Raw genomic sequence first — 15,729 nt, forward strand, 5'->3', positions numbered from 1 at the left:
TCTCCTCTTAACATTTTCTGAGTCAAGCCCAGGGAGGCCAGAACAGTTATTGCTTTGGGAAACGTGGTGCCCACTGAATTTAACATTTCAGCCAGGGAAAAGCGTTTCCAGAACAATATTCTGTGCATAAGAGTCTCCCTGTATGGGGAGGAAGTACTTAACCCCTTGCTTCAAACAAAAGGCTTACCAGCAGACTTTGGCATCAGAACTTACAGGTGAAATTCACTCACACAAGAGCAGCAACACCAGCACTACACAGTCATGTAGCAATTTGCCTCATTTAACCTATAGCCAAAGCTCCAGAAAGGCTTCTCCAGAGGGAACACAGCAGATTTCACCCATTCCCCTTCCTGTGAAGAAACTGCATTCCTTATTTACCTAGAGGGATGATCAGAAATTTCATGTAGCCGAGCCAGTCGGGGGTTTTGTGAGACAGCTGCTCTACAAAGAGCCTCAACACAGCACTGAGGTAATTCTGGGCTCCTGCCACTGCAATTTTAATTGGGTTTGGAGGCTGTGAATTGCAGTTACAGCTAGACAGAAAAAGAGGAAACATATTTGTAATTGCGCCTTCAACCATGTATTTCGGAGCAAGCAGCAAAAAACACAACTGGATAATAACAATTATAGCAGAAGACAGTTTGTTCAATACACAAGGCAATATTGCAACGATTCTCAGCAACTTAAAACATTATTAATAAAATACAACATTCTTCAGTAATTTCTTAATTGGTCTCCCTGCTCCTTCTTTTGCACATTTTGATATTCTAAAGGGCTGGGCTCACCTATCTAGGTTAGGATGTACCTTCTAACTGCTGGTCAGAGAACACACTCAGGTACCCACAGCCCTCAGCAGGTAAGTAGGGAGTGCCTTTAGGAACTGAGGAATTAATCTGGGAATTGCTTGGAAGGGAGAGCAAGAACTATTTAAAACCCTCTTATTTGTTTTGCACGCTTTAGTGGTGCATGCACCTGACCCCTGAGGCAGCCTCCAAGGCACAGTCTCTGATATTCACTGCTGCTGGTGACCTGCACGCCCCACACAGGCAGAACTGCAGTCCCCTGCAGGGGTGGTGAGTGCTGAAGAGCCACACGGGTCTTGAAGAGCCACACAGTTCTGACTTCAGGAGAGCAGAGTGGAAAGGTTTCATGCAGTAGCTGAGAAATGAACTCCCTGAGTCCTGGGGCACAGGAGCTGAGAGGCTTCTAGGGCTGAGACAACACAAGCAAGGTGAGAACTTACTATCTCTGTATCCTGGAGACAATTGTGCTGAAAGCTGCCTGAATATCAGCAGAGGAACATGTGCAGACCACTGGCAAGGTGTGCTTTTGCAAGACATCTGAAAGGTACTGAGGAGAGAACAGAACACTTTTTAGTCCTTTCTTTCGGTACAGTTTATCACAAGAAGAAAATGTGCCTCTCCCAACCTCCTGGGTATTTTCACATCCACTCCTGGGCACTCTCCCTGTGTCTGAAGGTGATATGGCTACTTCACAAATGCCTCCTCCCTGCACAGCAGCCAAAGCAAAGTTCTCCTTCTAGAAAAATGGCAACATCATCTTGACAGACACAACACCATGTCCCAAACATGCAGCACAGTTTTTACAGCCACAGATGGCAGGGCCAGCAGACCATTCACTGAGCAGACAGCGCTGGGGAAGAGCAGACACTGTTCACCTGCCTGCTTCTGGAAGTGCAGCTGCATCTCTCTGATTTCCATTTTAAAGAAATGCAATGCTCTGCCCATCCTTAAACACTGAAGAAAGGGAAGGGTGCTACCACACACAGGTTCCTTGTGAGGGACCGTTTCCCCTCCATGCAGGTGATGGGGACACCACAGACCTCAGGTACAAATGGACATAATTATGGCACTCGGTAATTATCTCACACTTTCCATTTCTGCATGACTAATCTATAAACCTCAGTCCATATCCTTCATGCCCTCTGATACTGCAGGCACAAGCTGCCAGAACCCCTGGGAGAGGATCTACAACATCTTCTGTCCGTCTCTAGAAGGCATTTCTTTGTCTTCCAAGTACAGAGAAAGTGGAACCAGTAGCTCAGATGGTATTTTTGCTCTCTCACACATTGAGACCCTAGTTCTTCCAGAAACAGGAAGCCAAACCAGACAATGTAACTCCACAAGCCTGGCACAAGTTCCCCAGGCAACGGCCACCTAGCACATGTTCATTGGTCTTTTTTCATAGGTATTTTATTGCTTTCTTAGGAAAGCAAAGGAGCAAAATTTGTTCCAAAAGGAGCAAAATTTGTTCCAAACTCGTAACAAACTGCTCCATGCTGTCAGCAAAAGAATGTCTTGCTCAGGGTTCTCCTTAAAACCACCATCACTCAGCAAGGATGGGGTGATTCCTGCAGTCAGCAGTCACAGGCACATGTACATGCTACAGAGCTGATCCAAATATTTTCTCCTGTTCACCACCTGTGCTCAGAAATCTCAGCCTAAACCACCACAAGGTCAGACCTCTCTGCTTCCTTTGTCCCAGTCTACCACACTTTGAGAGGCTTTTGAGTGCAAGGGTTTTGCCATATTCCCAGTGTGTTGCTAACCAGAAGGAAGGGCACTGCTTGGAGGAGAAAACACCTCTGTGGAAAGGCTCAGGTGGCAAAGCTTTGTAAGATCCCAGCATCTCTTGGCCAGATGAAATCCAGCCTGTGGGCACTGAGCACTCTGCAGGCAGCAGAACCTGCTTGGTTAGTGCAGAGCTCCTGGCCTGTCCATTCCCAAGGAAGAACAGTGCAGGAGAACTGTGCTCCAGGTAATGTCTCCTGCCTTTACCTGGCCTTGCCAGTCAGATGTATTGACAAGAATAATGTTTTCTGGCAGCTGGTCGTCGGAAACCAGGATGTGATTCAGTTGATCATACACAGTTTTCCTGGGGATCTGGAAATAAAGACACAGAGAAGGAACAGTAAGAGGTGTCAGCTCTAGCCATCAAGCCACCAGCTCCAGCTCTTGCAATTGATGTGCATGCTGGCCAGTCACCCCATCAAAGGAACACTGGGCTGCTGGGACTGACACCGCAGCTTCTTCAGTATTAGCCACCATGGTTTTGCTGGCCATTACTCTTTCTGCCATGCACTTTTACTTACATCACTTTATACCAACTAACAGCAGCCCAGGAACTTAAGATTCATAAAAGCCAGGAACTATCTCCTTCAAGGAGGGAAATAAGTGAGCCCCAGAGCTAACAAAAGCATGGCACATATGCTGTGCACAAGACAGTCCTTAGCAATCTGCCTTATTTCAAAGGAGTAATTCCTCAACACACCCCTAGTCATTTCTCATTCTAACAATCTGTTCCAGTGTTTTGAGTTTATGGCCGGCTGACAAAGCTACAAGCTGGCAAACCCCAGCAGACTGGATGGAAGAAAACATTTTAGCCAAGACACAAATTCCCTCCTTCCTGAAGCTGCAGGGCCCAGTTCCTTCCCAGCAGGGACAGAGCTTGAACCAGAAGGAAAAGGAGACAGTGGAGAAGAGGAAAGCTGAGCGGCTGGAGGGCCAGCAGTGTCACACACCTGTAGGTGGTGCCGGGTGTCCGGGGAGCGCTCGTTGTCCAGGCTGTTGGCTCTCTCGTTCTGCGGCCTCACCGGCTGCCTCTCCTTCAGGGACGTGCTTCTGCCCCGGCGCCCCGCCTGCTTCCCTTCAGACCTGCTGCAGACACGTGCTTACATTCCAGGGCGGGCACACTTCTGAGTGAGACACAGCCCCCAGACCCCCATCGCCCAGTCTGGCAGTCAGTGATGCCAGCAGAAGCACTGGGGAATTCTGCACGTAGAGCTGAGCTAGCTTGAGCCCGGGTGATTCTGCTTCTGACAGCACAGCTCACAGCTCAGCACGTTCCCAGGAGTCCCAGGATGACTTCCATAGCCCGTGCTAACACCCACACCACCTCTCTGCTATTGCTACACCAGCATCATAAGATGCAGCCAGGCAAACTGCAGTCACACACCCCAAAGCAGCGCAGAATACCTCTGGCATTCATTTACCAAGTGCTCCAGACCCCTGGTTTAAGTGCCCAAACACAAAGAGGGCATCCTTGCACTTTACTGCCTTAAGGCCACCCTGACCAAATCCTAGCATGCCATCCATGACTTCCTGAGCAGCCTGCAGCAGGCACAGCCCTGTCCCCTGTACCTGGTGGATGGGATGATGAGGGACTCTGTCTTCGTGATCTTCCCGCTGGGTGGGAGCTTCTCCACAAACACATCTGGAGTGGGGAGTTCAGCCTCCTGGACCTCAGCTTGCTGGTTAGACTCCTGCAAAAACACAGGGAACAGAGTTACCAGAACATCCCCTCTGTCTCACCTTGGGAGCTTAGCTCTGGCTGGGGCACACTGAGCCTGCCTCTTCCAGAATTCCTCACTGCCAAAAGGGGGAAACCAGTAGTGGCTATTTGGGGCTACCTGTTCCCAGCTCTGCCTCACAAGTGTGCTGAAGCTAGGAAAGGTGCAGATAATGCTGTTTGGAACAGGCACTCCCACAGCTCAAAGCCAGGGACATACTTCCTCATGCAATGCAGATAAATTCATCTCACCCAAAGGAACTAGTTAAGAGAGAAAGACATGAGAGAAATGTTGCACACCCCACGTTCCCAGCAGAGCAACTTGAGCTTTGGGATTTTTACCCCAGGACCAGCTTGATTTCTGCCAACTCAGCTTAAAGTAATACTTCTGATAAAATGCAACAGCCTTGAGCATCCTTTACGTGCTCGGTAGCAAACCTTGGGCCAGCCTTCCTCAGGCTGTTTGAACAAAAGGTCAAATAGAGCATTTCACCTGCAAAAGGCTGAAAGACAAGAAGCTCCAAACTAAGGCCAGGAGGAGAACTCAGTGCTATCTTCACTGCAGCTGACATTACCCATGGAAGTTGTGTTGCGTATGCAGCTATATGGACAGACAGATGCAGCCCACAGCTCACCCCCAAACTGACAGGAGGAAAGCCAACAAGAGCATTTTCAACTTACATAAGGGACAGTGTCAGAAACACTGTCGCCTGCATGTTTGCTTCCCAGACTCTTTGTCTTTTCAGGCACTTCTACCTGCTTGAGAGAAGAAAAATCCTCAGGAGGTTTAGCACCAGCACAGTTTCCAGCCACGCCCTCTGGGTCAGGCTGTTCAGAAGAGAGGCTTCTCCCTTTAAACATCACACAGCTCTGCTGTATGGCCAGCAGTGCTCCCTGCTCACAGCAAGACTGCACACATCAGTGTGGGATGTGGCAAAGCTGATGCACAACACACAGGAGAGGCAATGAAATGCTCTGGGATGGGACTGACACTTAATGCCCACTCAGGAGGGAATGGAGAAGCAGCTGAGCTGCCCCTGACCATTCACTGTCAGCCACCAGGAAAAATACCCCAACAACAGCAAAGAAAAGCTTCCTCCACGGAGTGCTAGGAAGCCCTTAAAGCTCCCAGGTGACAGCTCCCATCCTGGCAGTCATTTCAGGCACATGAGAATCTGAAGCTATTCACACCATCAGCAAGTATTCAATACATAACCTGAAGATGCACCCTTGGGTTAATATGATATTTGCATTAAAAAACAAACAAACGAACGAACAAAAAACCCAACCAACAAAACAAAACCCTCAAACTGGCCAAAAAAATCCCCAATCCTCAGAAAGTGCAAACAGGTTTTCTTAGCAGAAAATTTGTATCTCTGCATCCAAATCTTTGGGAGGTGGGGGGGTCAGAGAGGGTGCTTTAATTTACATTTACACATAAAATTAGAGACAGTGCGGAGTGGTAACACTTGAAATGTGACTTACAGGACTTGGTGGCTCTCTCTGGCTCCTGATGCTGTGGATGCTACCAATTTCTGTCTGAGAGCTGGAGTGTGACAGTCCTTCAAAGTAAGGTCTGGATAAGAAAAGCAAAACCCATTTCTTATTACAAAAAGCACTGACAGGGCAAGTCCACCACACTCAGCAAAGCAGCACAACAGTTCCCAGAAGATCTTACTGCTCCCTGAGGGTTCCAGTAAAATAGGCTACTTTTGAAAGGAGAGGAGGGTGTCCAGGACAGTAAGAGAAGCCAGAAAGTCCAGGCATTCCTGAATCTAGCTTCTGACTGACATACAGCAAGTAGAATTACTTCTTCCCCCACACCCCAACACTCTGCTCCTGGGTAAGTGATTCTTGGGCTAATATGCATTTTGTTTCCAGCTTGCATCTGGATTTGGCTGCCAGCCCTAGGCTCCAATTACACATTTGCTCAGTAAGATAAGGTACCACACACAATCAGATTGTGTTTCCACTCAAAAGGCAGCTCATCACATCAGGCTGCAAGACTCAATTACAACGTAAGGAACTGATTGTTTTGTTGTCGTGGGAAAAACCTGCCTCAAAGGCATCAACATTTATCACATCCTCTTCAAGATATGAACTGGACCTAGGAAACTATAGAGCATCTCCCCAGGACCACACACATTAAGTTCTCATTCCAGCATTACTCCAGCAATCACATATCCCAGCACAGTTTGCTCCTCAGCTCCAGGGAACTGGATATGAACTCCCAGTGTGCAAAGTAGAACATTTGGGCTTGTTTCAAAGCAGCTGCTTACCACAACACATCTATTTTCAAATCCCTTCAAGGTAGGGCCAACCAGCTGGCTGGTACCTTGGGTTAAGCACCAAACAGCTTTACATGCCACCAGCCCCACTATTTCCACTGCTGCACCAGTCTATCTTTGACACCTTCTGGCTCACTGGTGGGGAACAGCTCTCTCCAGACTCAGAATCTATTCTTAGCCCAAGGAAGTTATTCAACATTAATGAGGATATAACGACACCTGTAATTAGCAGATTTAGCAGATCTGTACTGACCAGCTGCAGTGGTCAGTGCCAGAACTCTTTGTTTCAGAGCCATCACACAGAGGGCCCGAGCAAGCAACCACACACCAGCCAGAAGCACGAGTGCAGCTCAGTCTCACGCTTTCAGTCTTTATTGAGCAGAGTGTGACACAGCTCTGTTAGCTCAGGGCTCTGCATCTGCTCGAGACCCCGAGCCAGCAACCCCCAGCTCAGCTCCACAGTGCTGGGACTGACCCACACGAGCTCTTTAAGAACAGGCTTGAGCACATCCACATGTGCTGCAGTCAATGCCTTTGGGCCCTGAGGAATCCATTTGTTTCCTGCAGCTCTGCTTTCTTAACCCCTGCAAAGACTCTTTCCACACAGGGTGTTATTACAAGAAAGGTCTTTCCAGAAAGACAGTGTGCCTTGTTCATGCCTGCCTCTACTCCTGCCTTAGCACACATTTCCTTCCTGTTCCTACCACCTCTTCAAAACACTGTGTACAGTTCAATTCTCTGCCTGCCTGCCACCAGCTCCTTCCCTGTGCTCAGGTGGCAGGGCAGCAGAACACCTGCAAAGGGAACAAGGAAGGACTGGGACTGAAGGGAAGTCAGACCCCACACACCCTACCTCTAGACCACAAGATGTCACTCCCATTCTAACACTACCACGTCAGGAGGGGGGAAAGGAGCACAGAAGGGTGGGAATAAAACCAACTGGCACTGTACATGGTTTCTCTCTGGCCCAGCATAAGCTGCCTCACACTTACTTTAACTTTGGCTTTGGCGTGCTCAAGACACTGTCATCATCCTCCATTTCTGGCCCGCTGTCACTGGGATTCTCTATATCCAGCGTGTCATACAGAAGGTCCAAATCTTCCTCCACCTCCGGAACGTGCTCTGCTGGGTCCTGCTCCGAATCCAGAACCTACACAGGAAAAAAACAGGCATCACCAGCTCTGCTAGGAGCCAGACTGATCCCAGATCACCCGTGCTGCCCCCACGACTGCAGTACAGCACTCTTGGGAGTAAGATTCTATTCCTGGTGCTAGGATACTATATCCAAGGAACATTAAGCATATGAGAAATGCTTGTCTTGGATCAAGCTTGTCAATGCCTGGTTAAGCAGGAGTTACATATTGGACTAGGCATCCATGAGCATGCCACTGGTTATGTCCAATATTCAACCCTACTCTGCAAACAAAGCTTTAAGGCTCCAAAGGAATCTCAGTCTTCCTAGAACCAGTACAAAATTCCAGTATTCCCAACAGTGTAGCATGTATTGGGTTTCACTGAAAAAGCAGCCCTGCAACCTCCTGATTTGATACCCAAAAATGTCCACAGGAGGCGCCTGAAACTCGGAGGAGGATCAGCTGCCAGGCCGAGGCAAAGAGAACAAATACCTCGCACTGAACTTGCTTTCCACAGTCCTGGAGCAAGCAGGGGCTGTGCCCTGTCCAGAGCTTGCTTTTGGAGTGGCAGCTCCAGAGAAAAGCAGCAGCTCGGCTGCCTGAGCTCTCAGCTGTGGGTGCTGCCTCTGCCGAGCTGACTCGGGAAGAACAGCAAAGCTAACAGGACTGCTCGGAAGAGTAAGGAAGCACGAGGAGTTACTCACTCTTTCCCACAAGCCACAGAATCAGCACACAGCCACGCAGCCGATGGAGATGTTAACTGTTTTTGTATTAGATACTTAATGTTGCACAGGTTTCTTGGGGTTTGGATCTGTTCCATCCTTTTCTGCTCTGACCCAGCAGCTGACTCTTGTGGATTGAGCTCCCTATCCAAGTTTTTCATGTCTTGCCTGGCTGTTCTAGTAAGATGATCAAACAGGCTGGGCTTTAACTTCACAAGCAATACACACCATTTGGACTGCTTTCCTTTGAACGGAAAGAAGATAATTTGAAAGATAATTTCAAAGCAATCTGCAGAACTAATGGGTACGCACACAGCTGCCAAAATCCCCTTTTGATAAAACTTCATCTACAAAAATGCTTGTTGACATTTAGAAGCTGGCCCTCGAGCCTCCCTGCAAGGCCAGGGTGTAAGGAAAGGTCACATCCACTGTGGACTTGAAAACAAAATGAAGGGAACAGGAGGAAACAGGGGCGTGTTCCTGAAGACCGAAGCAAGATGCTCCAAGCGGAGGGCAGCACACAAAGCAGGAAGGTTTACAGAAGGAATTACTCACCTCATCAGACACTTTAAACCTCTTCAGCAATGCCACAACCTTCTGTTTGAAGTTTTGTTGCTGGAAATTAAAGACACTTTTACATAAGTAAAGCATTAAGTGAGCTGTTTTCTGCCAGCCTGCAAGAAGCCAGACACATCTGACACTGGTGCTACACTGCTGTTTAAAATCAAACAATACCCAGCACCACAGACCACCTCTCTGCTGTCCTTACACTGAAATCAGCTTTTCCACACCTATGGTACCTTCATTACCAACAATGGTAGGTCCCACTCCATTGAGCACTGTAAAGCTAAAAGATGGCACTCCACTGTTGGTTGGACAAATAATTGATAATTTTTCTCTGCCAGATCACCTCCCTGTGCCTTTTTGAGATATTCCTGGAAAACACCTGACAGTCAACCTTTCTGATTCTTAACAAGGGTAAGCCAACATAGACAACTACCCACTGACCCCAAGAACAAATGTGATTTTTTACCACCAAAACATGGGGTTTTTTTCTGCAGGAGTTTGCATGGCAGGTTCATTTATTTCACTAGCAGCACTGGTGAAAAGCTGTGGCACTTATCCTCAGCACTTGCCCCATCACACAAAGGTTTCTCGAGTCATATTCCCAGATTCCAGGAATTCCTGGGAATTCCTGGACACAGCAGGAACCAAGGCCAGAACAACACAAGGCAAACTGCCGCCCTCCCTTTGTGCTTGCTCACCTCCAGGTGCTCCCCTTTTGCAGGATCGAAGAGCTGAGGTTTGCTCAGCCCTTGTCTGCCTGTCACTGACAAACCTGATGTGCACATTCTCCAGAAGGGCCCAGGTCTCAGTGCTGGTACAGAGCATCTGAGGTGGCATGCTTGTGTCAGGAGGAAAGAGAAGGAAATGGCTGGCCCCAGGCCACTCTGAGGTGAAGAAAGTTGCTCATTTGCTGGCTCTCACGAGCTCTTGCAAGTCCAACTGCCTACTCCCCACTCTTCAGGCCTCAGACACTTCACACAGACCCCAGACTGCACCCTTTATCTCTGCACTCCTATCCTGCAGCTGCAGCCACCTTCTAGACAGCTGAAGCTTAGGTGAAAAAAAAAAATCCAGCACAGTCTCCCAAGACAGTCCTGTTTCTGTCCCCAGTGCATCCCTGAGGCTGAGATGCTCTCACAATAGTGAAAGTTCTCCTCTGGCTCATGGTATGAAGCAAAACCATCCATGACAACACCTGGGGCCAGTTCAGCAGCCCACAGAGGGAGGACACTCAGCATGCAGCAGCTAGGGTGACACGGCAAGAGCTGTTTGCTGGCTTGAATGGTCTCACAGACAGCAGATGTGGTTTGGAGCTGGGCTGATGGTAACTTAACTGGCATCACCAAACCCAGTTTTGCACCAGCTGGACCTTCAGCATCGGTTCAGAGGTCAGGGCTAGAAGGACACTCCTCTTATGAGTTCCTTGCTTAATACCAAGTGGTGGATTTTGTCCTGACTGGCCACTGTTCCAAACAATACGGACACCAAGGGTACTAACTAGCACACTCCTGGTCTCACAGAAAGGATCTTTATAGTGACAGATTCAGGTCAAAACAGGGTTTATTTCAGACCTCATCAAAACATGGATTTCAGAAACAGCCTTAGACCACGGTGTGGTGAAGCACAAGTCCCTGCTCCGCACAAGTGCAGCTTTGCAGGCACACCCATGCTTGTGGGGGAGGGTGGACAGCCACATGCATCTTTTTAAAGCTTCTATATATATCATATCCAGCTACTTTTTTTGCCTCAGCACCACATGCACCACCTGAAGTTTATCCGTCAAGCTCCAACCCCTGACTAAACCACTTCATTTTGAGAACTTTTGAGAATTGAGAGCACAAACAGGAGAGCTTTCCTTCAATTAGAGCTACTTTCAGGACTTACATGAGCATGGATCCTGCACTGGTTTCTTCATCGGGGTGGAATTTCATAGACTTGCATGATTTTTGGAGCTCCTTACCCTTGCAGCCAAGGGACACTCAAGACATGCACACACCTTGGATGGTCCCGCTGCCTGAACTGGCTGCTTTTTCTAGCTCTTCACATGCTGTGACCATGCCCCCAAGCTCCATGCTGGGCCAGCGTGTCTGGTCTCCCACAAGCCACATGCACTGCACATCCTGGCTAAACCCCATCAGTGTTAGTAAAACTAATTTCCACCGACCCTGGTTATGGACGTCGTTCTTACTATCGATCTCCGCTGCTTCTTGGGCTTCCCCATCTCGTACTCATCATCATCCAAATCCTGAACAGAAAGAGGATTCCCGTGTTACCTTTGTGATTCTGCGACACATGAGCATTTAAAAATGTTCCTTCTAGCAAGATGAACCTGCTGCTGTGTCTTCCAGGCATCCAGCATTTGCCTCAATTGCAGTTACGATGGTAGAGGGAAAAGGAAGTGAGACAGGTCTGAAGGGACAGGAATAACAGCATGGAGAAGCAAAACAGCCTAGCTCTACATTCAAGGAACAAGGACAGTCACAGCCCCACATTCTGGTGGGTCCCTCTCTCAGTGCCCTCTGACAGGCGATGCCAGAGTCTGAAGGCAAGTAAGACCCAAACTCAAAAGCATCTCACATCTTGTCAGGGGATTCTCAGTAAGGACCTATTGTGCAAAAGGTATTGAAGACTAAAGGCTGCCTCAGACCCCACTGGCCCTTTAATTACAGCTGGGGATCCAGTTGGGCTCTTTGAATCCAACCAGCACTACAGAAGCAATCAAATGACGCCCTGACCATTAAGCAGAGAAGCACAAGGATGCCAATGTTTTTCCAGGGAGCTCAAGTCCAAACACGTGAACAGATAAATCACAGCACGGTAGAAGAAATGGGTTACTGAGCAGGCCTTCTGCACTGCAGCTGAACACTTGGTAACAGTCTCGCACTGGCGTGGTTTAGATACAGAAATAGGCTTTTAGTTTCAGGCAGGAGCTGGGAGTGCACATGCTCCACTGAGCCCTCTCAGGGAGTAGCCATGCCCTGAACAGTACCTGGCCCTGTACGGCATCATCACTGGCCTCCTGCTCAGAAGAGAAGCTCTCGTACTCTTCCTCGGAATAGTTGTCTGAAAGGGAAGGAAAGAGGGGAAAGATCCTGTGAAACTCCTTCAAGGTGAGGGCACGGTCTCATCTCAGGAGCAGAAAAGGCCAGCTAAAGCCACAAATCAAGAAAGGAGGCACACAAGGAGAAGATAAACTAGCAGGCACCTATCCATGCTAGAACCAGTGAGACGGGAATCCTCCGGAGGAAAGGAATGAGGAGAAACACACCCAGCAAGAAGGAAGGACCAGACACAGATAAGGCACCTCCTCCTTTTAGTAGGAGGAGGAAGCTTCTTCCTGGAAAGTACCAACCAACCACCTGGTAGACAGCAGCAAGTAAAGAGGTTTCTCCACAAGGGAAATTACTTTTCCCCCTAACATGTGCATAACTGACTTAAAGGGGCAAGTGAAGCATGACAAAAACTTTATGGAATGACCCTTCAGGTGAGCTGCCCGGCCCCAGGCAACAACACACAAACATCTATGTGCACTACCTTCAGCAGGTCACTCTTGCAGCAGTGAGCAAAGGGCTGGTACCACATAAAAACATCACCACAAATCTGAACCCAGTGACTTCCTTATACAGAGCAAAACATCATGGATTTACACTCGTTAAGACAGGCCATCATCCCCAGAAAAACATGCTGCAAGTTTGCAGGTCTCATCTAAAGTTCGAGAAATTTATTGTAGAATACTCAAAGGAAAAAGAAGATGGAAGAGTAGCTTAAATGTGAATCTCCTGAATACAACACTGATAGCCAGGTGAGAAGCTACAGGCTCTCAAAACATCCACCAGTAATGCTGGGAGAGCACTGGTGAGGACACAGCCAACCCTTGCTGGATGGCTCAGCTGTGCAGGAGAAGCTCTGACAATTCAGTCCCCTAGTCCCGTCACACTCCCTGCTAGCACGGCAACGCTTCTGCAAAGTGGGTTTTCTTTGCATTGATCACTTATAGACACAGCAACCTGTCCAAACCAGTCCTCATTTGTCCCAGGAAGCATCCAAGCCCAGGTGGGGTAATTTGACTCCAGCTAGTTCAGGAAGACACTGGTCCTCAGAGAATGTGGTTGGACTCTTACCTGTAGACTTGATTTTCTGGCTGGCCTGCATAGTGCTGTCTTCGTGGTCGATTGGCTGACTTGACAAGGAGAAGATCCAGATTTCTGCCACCTTCACTGGAGCCTCTTTGATGTTGCTGAAAAGGCTCAGAACCTGGCCCCCTTCTGTAGGGTGCTGCATGACCTGGGACAGAAATTAAGCAGAACAAATGTGCATTTAAGTGTATTTAAACTTGCATCATTTGCATATTACAAGGGTTATTTATGTTAATGGAGTTACTCTACATTTCCAGGACCTTGTAACCACAGGAGCCACTTGCAGGCAATCCACTAGACTAGTTGAGATGTTATCTGACTACTAATGAAAGTGATGGAAGGAAACAAAAAACATCCTGAGCTTAACAGCTGATTAGCTCATCCTTGAAGCAGAGTACTTGACTACCTCATTACTATGTATTTGCTTCCCCAGCACAGTACTGATTTGAATTATCAAGTTACCCACCTTCTGAACACCTAATTAAGGAACTTGATTTTGTCTTAAAACCCAGCAAAAGAGCCCATAAAAGCAAAAATTCTTGGTGAGATACAGATGTAAAGTGCCTCCTAAAGCAAAATATCCTTTACTGTAGAGAGCTGACACATGAATCTCAGAGGAACCCGCCACCACCCCGGGACAATGAAGCAGCAGGTCATGAAAAACAAGTCAGTGTTGGAGGCAGAGGGACATCCTGGTGTAGGTTTCTCCTTCCTTTGCCACTCACAGCTCAGAGTTTTCTCCCCAGAAGGTTGTGATCTTCTCTTGCCCCACCAGAGTGAGTGAGCACATCCCCTCACCTGCACAGCAGCTTTCCAACGCCTACCAGGCTGCTCTGTCAGCTCCTCCCAGGGACCTAAACAGACCTGAGCTGATGAGGAACATATGTTCCCCTGCTCTGAAACTGCTCACTCTCAACTCCAATTCACTGCTTTGTTTCAACAGCTTAAGAGAACTTTTTTTTCTTTTTTTAAAGAAATGAGTCAGTGGAGTTTAGGGGTCATCATCCCCCCTCCATAAAGGGGGGGCGGCGGGGGCTTATAAAATCCATTTTCCTGAAGACTTCAACTTCATAAATATTCCAGATGAGCTGGAGAGCAACTATTTCCTAACATGGTGAACCTTTGAACATTTTTGACCTTCTAACCCTAGTCAGCTGACATTACAAACAGACATAAGAAAAACCACATGTAGCAGCAGCAAATGCCCAACACTTAGAAGTTCACCAATGACTCTAATTAATGGGCCCACATGTTTTCTGCCTTACAGCAGTATTTACTTTCTGGTTGTCCAACAAATCAAACAGTACAGGAAAATTGTTAGCTGCAACACCATGCACTTGGCCAATTCAAACAAGGAGCTCACCATTCACTGCAAGGCTGAGGGAAGCTGCACTCGCACACTTTAGAGTGAATTATTTAAAATAATAACAGCTCACCACAGCATAACACTGGCTTATTTTGGATAAAAGTCATTTGTTGACAGAATGCAGTCTGATGAAAAATATTGGTGTGAAACTGAACTTGCTACTGCTAAGCCCATTTCTAAACACTCAGACACTGAAACAGCAGAGATTAAACAGGGCATGAAGTAACAAAGCATGGAGCTATGCCATTCAGAAAGCCTTTGTGAATAATTTATCCATACTTGACTCCAGCATTAATTTTATCATTTACTTCTCATGAATAGAGCTCCACCTAAATTACCAACAGCCATGAAATAACAATGGACAAGAGTTTTTCAAGCAAAATGAGAGAAATTACTTAAACCTGAACTCTCATACTGTGGCACTGAGAAACACAGCAAATCTTGGTTTAACTTTTACCACTTCTCAGGCTTGGAAGGCTTGCCCAAGTGACTCTATCTCGTTCTGCACTTTTTTATCTGAACCCCCTAACCGTAATAAAGCCACAAAACAATAACAAAACCCTCAAAAGGTCACAAGCTATCCTTCTGAAAGCTTTAGCTATTAAGATATGAGGCAGAAAGACGCTCAGTATTATTACTCAACAATAAAATCTGGTTAAAATATTGCCCTGTGAATATTGATTGCAGCTATTAAGACAGCTATTTGAAATCCAGTCGGGTGCTTCTCAATGAGGAAAGTGACAACAGGGGGTTTGGAGAGAGGGGAAGATGTCCACGTGTGTAAGCAGACCATGTGAAGAGCAGCTCACCTCAGCCATGTTGATGCATCCCACAGCCAGGGTCTTGTAGCCTAAAATGGTTCGGTTCTTGTACCGCTTCCGCCGCTGCAGCATGATCTGGAGCTTGTTGCCTTCTCTCTTCAAGAAGTGAGGGTACTGAGGTGGGAAACACAGTGAAAAAATTCATTTTGCTTCTTGGCAATATCTCCCAAGCTTCAAGGATAGCCTCCATTGCTAAGGAACAGCTCCAGGGCTTTCCTAAGTGCCTGCAGCTCACTCACACTCAGCGTGCCACTCTTCATTATCCCAGGGAAGACTCTGCCCAAACAGCTCGGACAGGCACCCCAAAAACACAATCCAGGCACACAGAGCAGCTGCTCAGTTTGGGAAGGGCTGGGCCCAGGGAGATGAGCAGCCTCCAGGAGACACT

At 47.7% G+C, this 15,729-nt stretch overlaps 1 protein-coding gene across 8 annotated transcripts in view; it reads right to left on the minus strand.

The window, feature by feature from the left end:
* PACS2 (phosphofurin acidic cluster sorting protein 2) overlaps nucleotides 1-15,729 on the minus strand; it is a 79,242-nt gene that overhangs the window by 27,210 nt on the left and 36,303 nt on the right. For 3 of the 8 annotated variants that reach the window (XM_068199232.1, XM_068199235.1, XM_068199236.1), the window contains exons 4-16: nucleotides 15,330-15,455; nucleotides 13,140-13,302; nucleotides 12,008-12,081; nucleotides 11,183-11,263; nucleotides 9,007-9,066; nucleotides 7,589-7,746; nucleotides 5,794-5,884; nucleotides 4,990-5,064; nucleotides 4,161-4,282; nucleotides 3,542-3,674; nucleotides 2,799-2,903; nucleotides 1,244-1,350; nucleotides 379-533 (exon numbers count right to left, since the gene is read on the minus strand). In XM_068199232.1, the coding sequence (XP_068055333.1) occupies nucleotides 379-533; nucleotides 1,244-1,350; nucleotides 2,799-2,903; nucleotides 3,542-3,674; nucleotides 4,161-4,282; nucleotides 4,990-5,064; nucleotides 5,794-5,884; nucleotides 7,589-7,746; nucleotides 9,007-9,066; nucleotides 11,183-11,263; nucleotides 12,008-12,081; nucleotides 13,140-13,302; nucleotides 15,330-15,455 (1,450 nt within the window). Of the gene's footprint in view, nucleotides 1-378; nucleotides 534-1,243; nucleotides 1,351-2,798; nucleotides 2,904-3,541; nucleotides 3,678-4,160; nucleotides 4,283-4,989; nucleotides 5,068-5,793; nucleotides 5,885-7,588; nucleotides 7,747-9,006; nucleotides 9,067-11,182; nucleotides 11,264-12,007; nucleotides 12,082-13,139; nucleotides 13,303-15,329; nucleotides 15,456-15,729 lie in introns of all 8 variants that reach the window. The other 5 variants (XM_068199234.1, XM_068199233.1, XM_068199231.1 and 2 more) reach the window with 5 other exon arrangements.

This window comes from Anomalospiza imberbis, chromosome 9 (assembly GCF_031753505.1).
Source record: "Anomalospiza imberbis isolate Cuckoo-Finch-1a 21T00152 chromosome 9, ASM3175350v1, whole genome shotgun sequence".
Lineage (NCBI taxonomy): Eukaryota > Metazoa > Chordata > Aves > Passeriformes > Viduidae > Anomalospiza > Anomalospiza imberbis.